This window comes from Thamnophis elegans, chromosome 6 (genome assembly GCF_009769535.1).
Source record: "Thamnophis elegans isolate rThaEle1 chromosome 6, rThaEle1.pri, whole genome shotgun sequence".
NCBI lineage: Eukaryota > Metazoa > Chordata > Lepidosauria > Squamata > Colubridae > Thamnophis > Thamnophis elegans.
Genome location: NC_045546.1, coordinates 72864438 through 72877700, shown reverse-complemented (window position 1 = coordinate 72877700; position 13263 = coordinate 72864438). Strand labels below are relative to the sequence as shown.

Genomic DNA, 13263 nt, shown 5'->3' with positions numbered 1-13263 from the left:
GCAAACAGCACAGATGATATACACTGTTTGTGGTGCTACATTTCAGACTATACTTGTACAGGTGCTGTTAAAATTGATGTGGCTTTCCAGAAATATACGTTATTCTCTGCTATTTAAAAGAAGATACAATAGCACTGGGCCTCTTCAGATCAAGCATTTATTTTAAAAAGCTTCTTCATTTTGTTAAGTTGTCTAGAACAATAATAAAGCACTCTAAAAAATAAGTCTAATAATATGAACATTCTATAGGCATTTATAGTTATTGATTTACCTCCTTGCAGCAAACAGCAAGTTTCAGTTTTGCCTGATTAGAAGAAAAAAATATCTGCCTTTGCCTCCCAGCAATTTTGCCCCTTGCAGCAAACAGCAAGTTTCACTTTCAATTTCAGTTTCAGCAGGGCCTCCCCATGATCAGCTGTTTCAGGCTGCAGGGATTGCCATAGCCTATTGCCGCCTCCACAAGCCCCATTTTCCTGTTTGCTGCAAGGAGGTAAATTTCTGGGAGGCAGAGGCCAAAGTGTGGGGGCCGATGGGTGGGCGGGGCTACATTTGGTGTATAAGACACACCTAAATTTTCACCCTCTTTTAGGGGTGAACAAGGTGCATCTTATACTCTGAAAAATATGGTATGTTATGTTGTTATGTTATATATTTATTAATAACTTTAAAGGCATCAAAGACCCTTGGAACAAAAAATTTAACAATTTCTCAAGTGAGTTTAGTTTCAACTGTCAACAAAAAAGTTAATTACAAACTTACAAATATAAAGAGTTTGAAATAAACAGACTTATAACATTATATATGAAGGAAATTATGTACGGTACATATTCCTAAGATTGATATCTATGCTTCTTAAACTGGATATTAGAAAAAAATATTGACATTCTATTACTGGACTGAAATGTCATTTGATAAATTCTTAATAAAATGTATTTTCCTCCCAAAATTACATATCCTACATAATATATGGGGGGAAAGTTCCTCAACAATAGTTTAAGAGTTATCCTATCTAAAATTCATTTACATTAGAAAATACTTTGGAGTTACAGTCAAGAGACAACTTGCCGTTAAGGTTTTCCATCCTGGATCATTATTTAGGCGATCGGCAATATAATAACGAAGACATTTAGCAAGATTGTCCATAAATTCTGTTCCCTATATAACAAGAATATAAAATAATGTTTAGAGACAAGATTGGGCAATTTTTAAAATAAATATAATAGAATTCTTTGTGCATTGGATACACAAAGAATGTGTCTTATTTAAACATATTTAATAAATATAAATATACACTAGCTGGAGTATGTAAAAAACTCGAAGCTTCTGAAGTTGTGAAATCATACTGTTAATCCCCGGGTCTCTTAAAGTAAATGAATCTTGCTGTAACTGGCCAAAAACTGTAGTGAGCATTTTAGCCATCAACCAAAATGGATCTTAATTCTCAAACTTAGAGGTAGTAGTGTTAATATACTCTATTTGAATTGGCAGGGTTTAAAATAGTTTAACAAATTTACAGACAGAGAGACAATTTTTATGCATTTGAACATAGTAAGATTAGCTTAGTTAGCCCTGAACATGCATGAAGATATACAGGGTCTCTTCTCCCATCAGAAATATGATTATAATTCTCTCCTTTTCAGAACACACACAATGAAAAATCTAAGAATAAAACTATAACCAGTTTTTAAAATAATGGCTATTTTGGTCCACAAGAAAATTATAGAAAACAACATGATCCAACACAGATGGTAAAGCAATACTTCTACTAAATGGCACCAAAATATGTCTAAGTATTCAGTTACTAGAATTATTCCTTATGCAAGATGTTATAAAAAGCAACCAACACCTAGCAATCAAGGACAAAACTGGATGATCTCCCAGATTCTGAAAACACCAAGAATTCTAATATCCAATTTGTCTTCTGCCACAGGTAAAGTTCATATGCTTCATATGGCAGAAAACAGCAAGAAAAACACTGGATGGCAAGAATCAAGACTTCAAAAATTAGGTTAGTTGTGAAATCTGTATTTTAAAAGCTGTATCAAAAAGATTTGCAATTATGTCAGCTGTAGTAGCATGAAAAGTGAAAAAATAAGCCACTGGCAAATTTATGACTATGTTATAAAGTAAAGTTACTGTATAATCAGCTGAATTAAAAACATTATTAACTGTCACCTTTGCTGCTGTCTTCTTTAATAAGATATTCTCAAAGTGACCATTGTATTGCTATCCTGAAATGGGGAGACGTGTATGTCTCATCTCTACCGCATGACTATGTTTACGTTGGGTGGGGGCTCCTGTAGACAGAAGAATTATCTTCTCTCAATCCATTTCACGAATCTAACATTTTCTCTTCCATAAAAATATCATTGTGCAGCGAGGTGAGCTGGTCTAGAATACTCTAACCTTTTATACTCTGAATCTCACAAAATCCTGTTTCCAGATTTATAAATATGTCACTGCTATTAAGTTATATTATCCAGCAGAACCATACATTTCTGGAATTGGGCAAACTTGAGTTTTGAGGGTAAAAAAATTAGGTTCTTATTTTAGCAACTGAATTATGGAAAAACTTCTTTTCATCCTCTCTCCTCATACAAACCCAGCCCAAAGTTAAACTTGGGGTACTTTTCTCAAAAGCATTATTTTCTTTTGGATGACTTTGCCCTTTCATGTTGTTCTTAGGAAAAATATGGCAAGGGAAGGAGAGAAATGCACATAAAAAGAATTTTAGTTATATTATGCACACTCAATTGAGAGATAGAGAAAAAACATCAAGTGCACTTAGAGATATATCTTTTGACACTTTACTCTTCCATTTATGTCTTTCTGCAAGTTCCTACTTAGATTTGACACTGCTACTACTGCAATCAAAGTAAAATCCTGGATTTTTCCTAATTAGTTCTGTAATGTAGCTTTTAGGTGGCACCTTCATCTTCTGCAAATGCCAACAGTGTTCGCAAAAATAATTGCTAGATCTTAACCTATAATCAGAGTCTGAGATGATAGAAACCCAAAGCCAAGCAGTAGTTAATCAACCAATAGACTGTGACCAAAGCTATCTCAGTTTTGGAGATAATAGTAGTTCTACTTACTGGAGTTATGCAATTGCTGTCAAATCTTTCCTTAATTTCTTCTGGAGGTAGAAAGCCACCTTTAAAAAAAAAAAAACTGAAGACTAGCCTAACAGACAAAATTATGAGATGGAAGAAGACAGACACATATTTCATATTATTAATTTTTAACCCATAGCATTTTACTTTACTGATAACTAGTTTGGAATTCACAAGTAGATCTGATGACCACCTACCATAATAGTTCAAATCCAGTCTAGCTGTTTACTTAATAAAAAAAACCTTTACTATTTGGTGGATCTTCTCTCAAGACAAAAGATTGTCAAAGGATTCCAAACATGGCATTTTAAGTGTAAATTAGAATTCATTTAACCAGAATCTTGTGAATAAAGATAAGACAGAAACTGTACAACTCAATCATTCAATCATGCATTTGATGATTATTTTGCTTTACTAGATACAAGAATAAGTAAGGACAATAAAAAGCAGGAAATAAATCCTTCTTCAAATTACTTATTAATGAAAAATATTAGATTATCAATTTACCTTTCTCCATAATTTCTTGCCTAATTCTCTGTTTCTCTTCTGCACCCTCCATTCCTTCTTTTGATGCTCTGAATCTTCTGGATCTTTGCTGATTCATCTTTGCCCGGGGAGCCTAGAAGAAGAATATTAGCATCAACCATTTAATTGACGTTGTTCTAATTTTTTGCCTTCCTATTAAACTATGTTTAGATTGCATCACTATATTTGAAAGTTTATATAGAAATTACACAGATGCATACATTCACACATAAACAGCAATATTTATAAACTGCTGCACTATGAACAATTCTGAGAAGTTTTAAAGTACTATTAAAGATCAATATTAATATTATTTATCTGATTCAGTTAAGTGAGAAAAATGTATTTACTACTGACTTTCTCATGTGCACAATCTCCATAAATAAATGTGCATTCACTTTCACTGTAAGTCCACTATTTCTCAAAGTTTTGTCACATATATTGAAGTATTGATATTGGCTAGTTAATATAAATGAAATAAACATTAAATTAATGTTAAAATACCATTTTTAAATGTCTACTTTGCAAAGAATTATTTCTGTTATGAAAGTCTCTTTTTTTAAAAATACTGAATAAGTGAGCAAAATTTTTGATACTTACCACTCCATCTATTGCCATGTAGAGAAGTCGCCTAGGTCTCACAATGTTGAATAGCCTGTCAATATACTCAAAAATTGCAACCATCATTTCATCTTCATTTTTGGGTGCTGGCCTGCAGTGTAAGGTATCACATTAATATTTCAAATACCACAAATGCTGTTTCCTTATTTAAGTAAAAATGTCACTCACTTGTCCTCAGGATGTGTACAAGGATGGATAATACCATTCATATCCAAGTATAAATTATCAAATTCCACTTCATTGGGATTCGGCTTACTAGTGTCAACTGGAATTTTGATACCATTACATTCTTTAGCCTGAAAACAATAAATGATAGATTCTGAAATATTATAATCATATTATAAGAAGCAAATATTCAAGAAAACCAAGCTGTCAGACACAATCAGAACTATACGCTAAGTTGCAGTTGAAATTTATTGTTCAAGTCTATATGCAAAAATCTAGTCAACTAACATTCAGTACTAAATTGGCCCTAGATAGGAGTTAATGGAATTCAAGCGGGTTGGATTTAGACTGTTTGTGGGAATATAATAATAATAATAATTCTGGGCTGATTACTTGCTTAACTCTACCTTAACTGTTCCTAGGCCAAGACTGAGGAGAAAATTTTATATTTTCTGGTTCTCCAGCTAAATTATGATTTTACAACATAAAACTATTTTACACCCAGACAATGACCCAGTAATGACTATAACACAATGTGTTATATTGCATATATAATCCTTGTTCCAGAGAAGCATATTAGATGTGTACAGAGACCCATATCCATACACGGCTAAAGCAGCCACATAAACTTGGGGGGGAAAATCTGATTTAATTATTCAAATAAAAGAGTTTCATCTGCACTCTTTACTTCCAGTGACATACTTCTAAAGAATTTGCATAGTATCAATAAATGGAACAGCAACACCCAGATCAGCATGTTTCTTAAATCAAATGACAAAATTTTTATATTACTAATTCATAAATAATTGAAATCTACTGCAGCACTGTCTCATTCCTCACTGAAGACATTTCTATCTGCAATCTCAAGTATTTCATCTCAGAGTCTTGTGTCAATTGAAGTAAATCTAGATAAAAGTGTCTATTTATGCTGAAGTTTGTCATTTACCAACTGCTTGAGTATTTTCCAAGGAAGAACATAATAGCTATTAATCTATAGCAACACAAGAAACAATAGATGGAAACTAATCAAGGAGGCAAGCAACCTAGAACTAATGAGAAATTTCCTAATGGTCAGAACAATCAACCAGTGGAATAGCTTGCCTTCAGAAGTTGTGTTGGAGGCTTTTAAGTAGAGGCTGGACAGCCATTTATCTGATATAGGGTGTCCTGTTCCAGTAGGGGTTGGACTAGAAGACTTCCAACGTCTCTTCCAATTCTGTTATTCTATTTTATGCTCTAGATTATGATACATCAAATATATCTCAGAAATCATAAGATTACTACATGACATCACCACAGCACACAAATCAACTTAAAACTTCAAAAATATCTCAAATATACCAAAAGAACCAGCAGTCCAGAAGAAAAACAAGAAGTCACTTACAACATTCAGTATAATGGCTGTAACAATCACTACGTAGGATAAACAGGCAAAAGACTAGCACATGTGCATGCATGAAACCAAGTAGCAATCTGAAGACATTTTGAAAACTCCTTAATCTCACAACATATGGACAGACTTAACCATAGTTTCAAGTGGGAAACAAAGCATCCTACACCAAGTCAAGTCCAAAAATGCTAGAGAACTGCTGGAAGCCTGGTACTCAGACAAATGACCATCAACAGGCACATAGAGATAAATGACATCTATCATTCAAGAGGCAATCAAAAAAGCCAAATAGGAAACAGAAAGACCAAAACAACCCCTTGACAGCAATCAACATCCAGATAAGCAGAGATTCACATCAAGATTAATATTAGACCAACAATTAAGTAGTAAACAATAACCCAGTCAAGGAACTACCAATTCAGGCAAATGACAGTAAAGAACACCCTAATCGAGGAACTATTAAGAACACTCCCACCAATACTGACAGGACAAGCCACAAGCCACCAATACTGACAGGACAAGCCCCTATTTACAACTACTCGACATTTTTTTTGTTTTAATCCCAGTTATATACTGCGAAGTTGGACATTACTTGAAATCAGCTAAAGTAAATCCGTAAATCCTAAAAACAAAATCAAGCAAGTGAAAGACAGCTGCACCAATTCTACTCATATATTTGTACAAGACTGGTTTTTCTTAATAAGAGTAAGCTATTAAACCTCAAGTTTGCATGATTTTTAAAGTAACATACTGGCACAAATATCAAGCAATGATTTTGAAAACATATCATATCGTCATAGAAATTATGCACTTCTATGCCATATCATCTCATCATCATGTTTGATGCAAGCATAAATTGCATCATCTGTGCTATGACATCAAGATGGACATATCCTTTGCCTCTCCATTGCCTTCCTTATGGATACCTATACATATTTGACTTTCTTGATGGGGACAGAATTATTTCTGTCATGCTGAATCTTCTATCTTGTTTGTGGGATTTTCATGTTTTATTCACAAATCAAGTTCATTATATTTTCATATATAATAGCAGCATATGACTTTGAAATTCTTATGTCAAGATGTAAAGCGACTATAAGCTTCAGTCATTCATGTGTATTACCACTGTTCTTACATTAAAATCTCTACAGTATTTACAGTATGCCCCAATTTGCAAACCAATTTATACAAAATGACTGATATTAATTTAATACAGGTTGTCCTCACCTTACAACAGTTCATTTAGTGACTGTTGAAAGTTATGGTACAACAGCCCTGAAAAAAGTGACTTATGACTGTTTTTCACATGACCATTGCAGCATCCCCGTGGTCACATGATCAAAAGTCAGATGCTTAGTTCATATTTATGATGGCTGCAATGTCCCAGGGTCATGCGATCAGCTTTTGTGACCTTATTGTTAGAATGTTTTTTTTTAGTGTGTAATTGAAATCTGATTTAAAGCTATTTTTCCCTGTTCTGTAATCTGTGGCAGTATGGAAGGGGTATACTTGTTTTGTACTTGAAGAGTGCTATCATGTTTTTCTCAATAGTGATTTTTTTCAAGGCTTAACAGTTCTTTCAATCTTTTCAGATAGGATTTCTTTCATAGTCTGTTTTCAAATTGAATGAATTAACCACCAACATAAAGAAGATAAATTCATTTTTAGATTGTATCAACATCAGCATATTTTTTAAATCATACCAACGGTCTCACTGTTGCCCCTGTATACTGAATATCATTCTGGGATTAACACTTTAAAGATTCTAAGAAATTAGGATAGATACAAAGACCAGTAACAATGATCAGACTATGAAATAAATTCTATCTGAAAAGACTGAAAGAACTCTGTTAAGCCTTGAAAAAGTCATTATTGAGAAAAACATGACAATACTCTTCAAATACAAAACAGTACTCCTTCTATATTGCCACAGATTACACAATCTGGAAAAATAGCTTTAAATCAGATTTCAATTACACACTAACAAAAACATTCTAACAATAAGGTCAGATAAGCAGTGGAGAGTAGAGAAGTGGGCTGGATGACATAAATGGTTCCTTCCAGCGCTAATTTTATTACTGGTTTATTACTAATTATTGTGCCAGGCTTTTGTGAAAGAACGAACAAAGAATAAGATTGTTTCATAACAGGTTTAACCTGGGAAGTTTACAGTGTAGCACCTTAAGCAGCAGCATTTTATTAATATGCTTGACGGATATGAAGCAAGTGTGTAGAAGAAGCTAATTATTTATATACAGTACGTGCACGTGTGCAAAAAATTAAGTAGTACATGTACCTAACTCAGCTATCCATTCTATTTAGAGAATTGGCTTTACCAAACTGAACCAGGTTCAATAAAGGTAAACATCAATCTAAACCATTGTTTTCTATGAATCGCATTTTATCGAAATGTCCTTTAATCTCCTAGCTCACCAACATGCACATAATACAACCAGCCGAAAGCGCCATATTTAGTCGAAAAAGCCTGTTTCGTTTGAATTCGGAAACCCAAAACATGGTATCCACCACTGCTGTACAAAGTCCCAACCACCCATTTGCAAAGCCCAACAACCAATTCCACGAGAAAGTGGAAGCGATGATACTCCCCAGTCGTAACAACATCTCGCGAGAGCAATAACAAGTCGGGAGAGATCGACCAGCTCTTCCGCCCCCCCCCCTTTTTTCCCCGGCCTAATCAACGCGGCCTCAAAAGCCGCGGCAACCCAACGCCAGCGCTCGTCCCGCCAAATGCCCTTCCTTCCTCGCTCACCTTTTCTTCAGTGCAGGACACGATGATGGAGGGGTATTTGCGGCTCAGCCACCGGAAAAATGCCGGGACCCCCATTAGTTGGCCCGGACCCTTGGCCGCGCAGACCTTTGCGTGACAAAACCGGCGGCGAAAGACGTCCGGGTCACCGGGTCACACCTAGCACGATGGGTAAAGGACGGAACTGCGCAGCGCGTAAGGTGACGTCGCCAATGACGTAACTTCTCCAACTCCCCTGCTCCAAGTGAAGGGATAAGCGGTTTCGGTTTCGAGTGGCTTCTGGTGGCGCCGGGCGGTTTCGCGGCAGAAAAAGGCGGCAGAGTAAGCAGGACTGTGCTGGGTACTCATTGATAACTAGTGAATCAAACAAGAGGGATATTGGCTGGAGGACGTTTCGAGGAAAAAGCCAGCATATCCCTCATTTTATTTGTGCTTCATTTTCCTTGTTCAAAAACTTTTTTTTTCTAATTTTACCCACTGGCTTACCGCTCCCTCCATACATCCGAATTTGACATATTGAATTCCGTATTTGAAGTTATAACCCACTAGATTGCACCCTCGGCCAATCCGACGGCCCGCAAGTGAACCGACTTTCTTTACCCATTATCGGAATTTTTGGTGTGGAGGTTCCACGCATCTGGCATGGAACCGGATTGTAGAATGCTGTATTGCGTGTTCATTGAAGGAATCCGATTCAGTCACAAAGCACTTTATTTGCATACTCAAGATCTGTATCGTAATCTCTTGCTGGAGTTGTAGAATTTTTTGCTAGAATGATGTTGGTGGAGTAGAGACCTACTATTGAATTAACATGGTGTCCTTTCTTTCCATTATTTGTATGCGATTGTAGTGGGCAGGGAGACATTGCACACAGAGAGTGGGGACAGTCCATTTGATTAAACAGTTAATCAAATTCATTTAATTTAAGGGGGGATACATAACTCCATATAATCCCTCCGTTGCAGAGTGCATTGCAGGGCACAGATATCTCATTTGGCCATCTTATTTTCTGATGATTTATATGTTACATAGACAATAACTGGCATGGTGCGTATATGTTGTGATTAGTTAGGAACAACCTAATATGTGGTTATCTGACCATGGGTGGGGTGGGGGGCAGAAGTTGCAACTTCGGAACCTGGTCATAAGTATTTAGAGTGCCTGTCATAAGTTTGGTCACTAAGCAATTGATCATAAGTCAAGGATAACTTGTATCTACTTTATTTCATGCAGTGGAGGTGAATAGTCTAACAGAAGCCTTAATAACTCAATGTGACATGTTTGCAAAACACTTCAAGACAAAAAACCAGACTGTAAACTTATGTGAATCAATGACCAGTCCTGCATGATTACAATGAATCGCTGGGTTAAAAAACTTTTTTTGTGAAGATCCTGTTCGTTTCAATGTGCAAGATTTAATGATCATTTTATCAATTTCAAAATATAAAAAAAGATTGTGAAAACAGTTCCTTCCAAGTTTTCAGTACATTTTATTGGGAATATAAAAAGACAACAAATATATCTTGCATCGTTTATGATAAACTGAAGGTAAGATACATGTTTACAAATCTGATTTCTGAAATAATATGCTTTACTTCTATAGCTAAAAAATAGCTATAGAGCTAAGCCAGAAATGCCATTATTCATACAATCATTCATTGTGACACTCTGCCCTGATCGTCTTTTAATCATGCTTTTCTTTTTGCAACTATTTTCATAACTAAAAGCTTTCCTCCTGATGTAAACAGTAGTGAATGGTTAAAGCTAAACATATAAACAAGATCCCAACCTCGTCGGTTGCTTTTTATTTATGCAAAATCCATAATGTCATTAATAAACATGGTTGCTTTGACCTGAATTGAATCCATTAATCTGATGGCCATTCAAGTATAAGAAGAAACTTCTTTAAATCAAGGAACAGGTATAGGAGGGAATATATAAATTAAAGGCCTACAATTTTCCAGCTCCAAAATTACTCTCCCTTGTTTTGTTTGTTGCAGTTTTGGTGCTCTTTTAGCTTGGCTTTCAGAAGAACATTACAATCATTCATAAGCATTAGTTGAAAATAGGCTGATAGGATAATTTGGTGTGAAGAAATGGCTATGGTAAGATACATAAAAATGCCATCCGGATATCCATTCCAAATTGACCGTACCTGAAACCACATTTGTCCTGAAAAATTGCTACTGGCTTTTTATCATTTCTTTGTAAATTAGTATCAAGTTAATCATAGAAATCACTGAATCCATCTTCTTGTGAACAGTGTTCCTGGGGGCGTAGGGCTTCTTCAATATCAGAATTGCTGTCATCACTCTCTCCCCAAAAAGCTGGATTGGGAAACAGATGGGGAAAGAAATGAAAAGGCCTTTAATTTCAACATAATCAATGATTTATATTATTTAGGATGTTAAGAGCTTTCAATGAATGGCAACTACATAACAGTACAAATATTAAATACTGTATGACCCCCTATTTAACTGTAAACAGAGCCATAGAAGTTCTCCTTCCATTGGTATATGGACCGGACTTGGCTCATCTGTTTCGTCATCCTCATCTAAGAGATGTGCAATTTACCTTTATGAAACATTTTTTTCTGGCTCATCTTTTTTGAGGAAAGGGAAAACAAGTTTCTTGAGCAAATGAAGGTAAAAAAAATGGAGGAGTGGAGAAAACAGATTTTAAAAAGCTAGAAATAGAAGAGAACTTCAGACTTAGATATATTAATCCTGAAGAAGCAGAAACTGGAAGAAATATTTGGGCAGTGAAAATCAGGAATTACTACTATTAGAATTTGGTATACAAAAATGGTATCCGCATTATGATTGACGAAGATAAAGAGGTTCTTTTGCTTATGATAGAGGAAGACAATCTGGGCCCAGGGCCACCTGCATCCTCCAGTCCTGGATCTGCACCTTCAGGAATTCCATAATTGTTAAAACTGAAATGTGAATGATCTGTGGCCACTTTATGTTTTGAACAGTCAAATAAAAGCTGGAATCAACATATTTAAGGTAATACCTATGTGAATGGTATATATTTTGCAGCTTATCTTCAAAAAAGCTTTTGTAGCACTAAAAATGCTGCAGAAATCACTGGACTCAAGCATCATCCTTATAATTAATGGCTACTTAGGGAGCAAGGAACCTGTTGCTCTTCAGATGTTGGATTCAGGCCTCCATCAGTAATAAAGACCTCTGGTCAAAAATAATGAAAATCCAGCAACATCTGGAGGGCTCACATCCAAATTAACTTTAAGGATTTACAGTACAGAGATAGATGGTCCAAGGTTAATTTTGTATATTACATTAAAAAAGTGTTTTTCATATAATGTGTAATATGTGTGGAAGTCATAGACAAAAATACGAAGCAGCAGCATCTTAAGGTTCTCACTATTTTCATCAAAATGATGAAAGGAGATTGCAGTGTAAAGCCGGCCAGGGGGGTAGTGATGGTACGGAAATGCATATAGAAAATGAATAACAGAATAACGGAGTTGGAAAGGTCTTTGGAGGTCTTCTAGTTCAACCTGCTCAAGCAGGAAATCCTATACCATTTCAGACAAGTGGTTGTCCAATCTCTTCTTTAAAACCTCCAGTGTTGGAGCACCCAAAACCGTAAGTCGTTCCACTGATTGTTTTAACTGTTAGGAAATTTCTCCTTACTTCTGGGTTGGTTTGCTCCTTGATTAGTTTCCATCCATTACTTTTTGTTCTGCCTTCAAGTGCTTGCAAAAATAGGTTGACCCCCTTCTTTTTGGCAGCTCCTTAGATATTGGAACACTGATATCATGGCACCACTAGTTCTTTTCATTAAAGTGGACATACCCAATTCCTGCAACTGTTATTCGTATGTTTTAGCCTCCAGTCCCCTAAGGGATAGAGCAGTGATGGCAAACGTTTTCGGCACTGAATGCCGAAAAGGGAATGTGCATGCTCATCTGGGCCACAACCTGGAAGAGGAGCTGCCCAGTGGGCATGCGCGCACCGGAAAATGAACTTCTGGTTTCTGCCAGCTAGTCTTCTGGTTACTGGCAAGCATGTACACACAATGATCAGCTGGCCAGCACATTCTCATGTCGGAAAATGGAAGACCATCTCTTTCAGTTTCTGCCACTGCCGCACACACGAAGGCCAGCTGATTGTTGTGCGGGCATGCACGCCAGCAATCTGGAACAGGAATGGGCAACACCGCATGTGCCAGGTGACATGGCTCTGTGTGCCACTTTGGGCACGAGTGCCATAGGTTCGCCATCACTGGGATACAGCTTGCATCACAATGCTACTTATATCATCACTATGATCCCATTTACTCCTCTGCAGATGCCGCAGATATGAAGATAACTATTAGCCCCCTTTTAACATTCTTTTAACAGCCATTGTCGCAAAAGAAAAACTTATTTTGTAAACAAGCTAGTTTGATGTAGCAATTAAAGGGATCTGGCTAGGGTATGGGAGATTGCTTTTCTAGTACCACCTTGGCAACTGGGTAACCTTAAGCCAGTCATTCTCTTTTGGCCCCAAAAGAAGAAAAAGACCCTTTCGGAAAATATTGCTAAGAAAACTAGAGGGCTTGCTCTGATAGTCCTCAAAAGAAGACTGACATAAGGGCACAAATTTATTTGAGGGCAAAAATGCTGAGGTTTCATTCCTTCTTTCAGACTTAGAACCAAGATGCCACTACAT

The 13263-nt window shown here is 36.2% G+C and overlaps 2 protein-coding genes across 2 annotated transcripts in view; both read right to left on the bottom strand.

The window, feature by feature from the left end:
- Nucleotides 1-8738, bottom strand: part of XRN2 (5'-3' exoribonuclease 2) — a 65230-nt gene extending 56492 nt beyond the window's left edge. The window contains exons 1-6 of the mRNA XM_032219371.1: nucleotides 8585-8738; nucleotides 4428-4555; nucleotides 4239-4350; nucleotides 3621-3732; nucleotides 3096-3154; nucleotides 1066-1155 (exon numbers count right to left, since the gene is read on the bottom strand). Of these exons, the coding sequence (XP_032075262.1) occupies nucleotides 1066-1155; nucleotides 3096-3154; nucleotides 3621-3732; nucleotides 4239-4350; nucleotides 4428-4555; nucleotides 8585-8659 (576 nt within the window). The 5' untranslated portion in view covers nucleotides 8660-8738. The remainder of the gene's footprint in view (nucleotides 1-1065; nucleotides 1156-3095; nucleotides 3155-3620; nucleotides 3733-4238; nucleotides 4351-4427; nucleotides 4556-8584) is intronic.
- A 1313-nt stretch (nucleotides 8739-10051) lies between these two features.
- Nucleotides 10052-13263, bottom strand: part of KIZ (kizuna centrosomal protein) — a 72737-nt gene continuing 69525 nt past the window's right edge. The window contains exon 13 of the mRNA XM_032220150.1: nucleotides 10052-10908. Coding sequence (XP_032076041.1) covers nucleotides 10805-10908 — 104 coding nt within the window. The 3' untranslated portion in view covers nucleotides 10052-10804. The remainder of the gene's footprint in view (nucleotides 10909-13263) is intronic.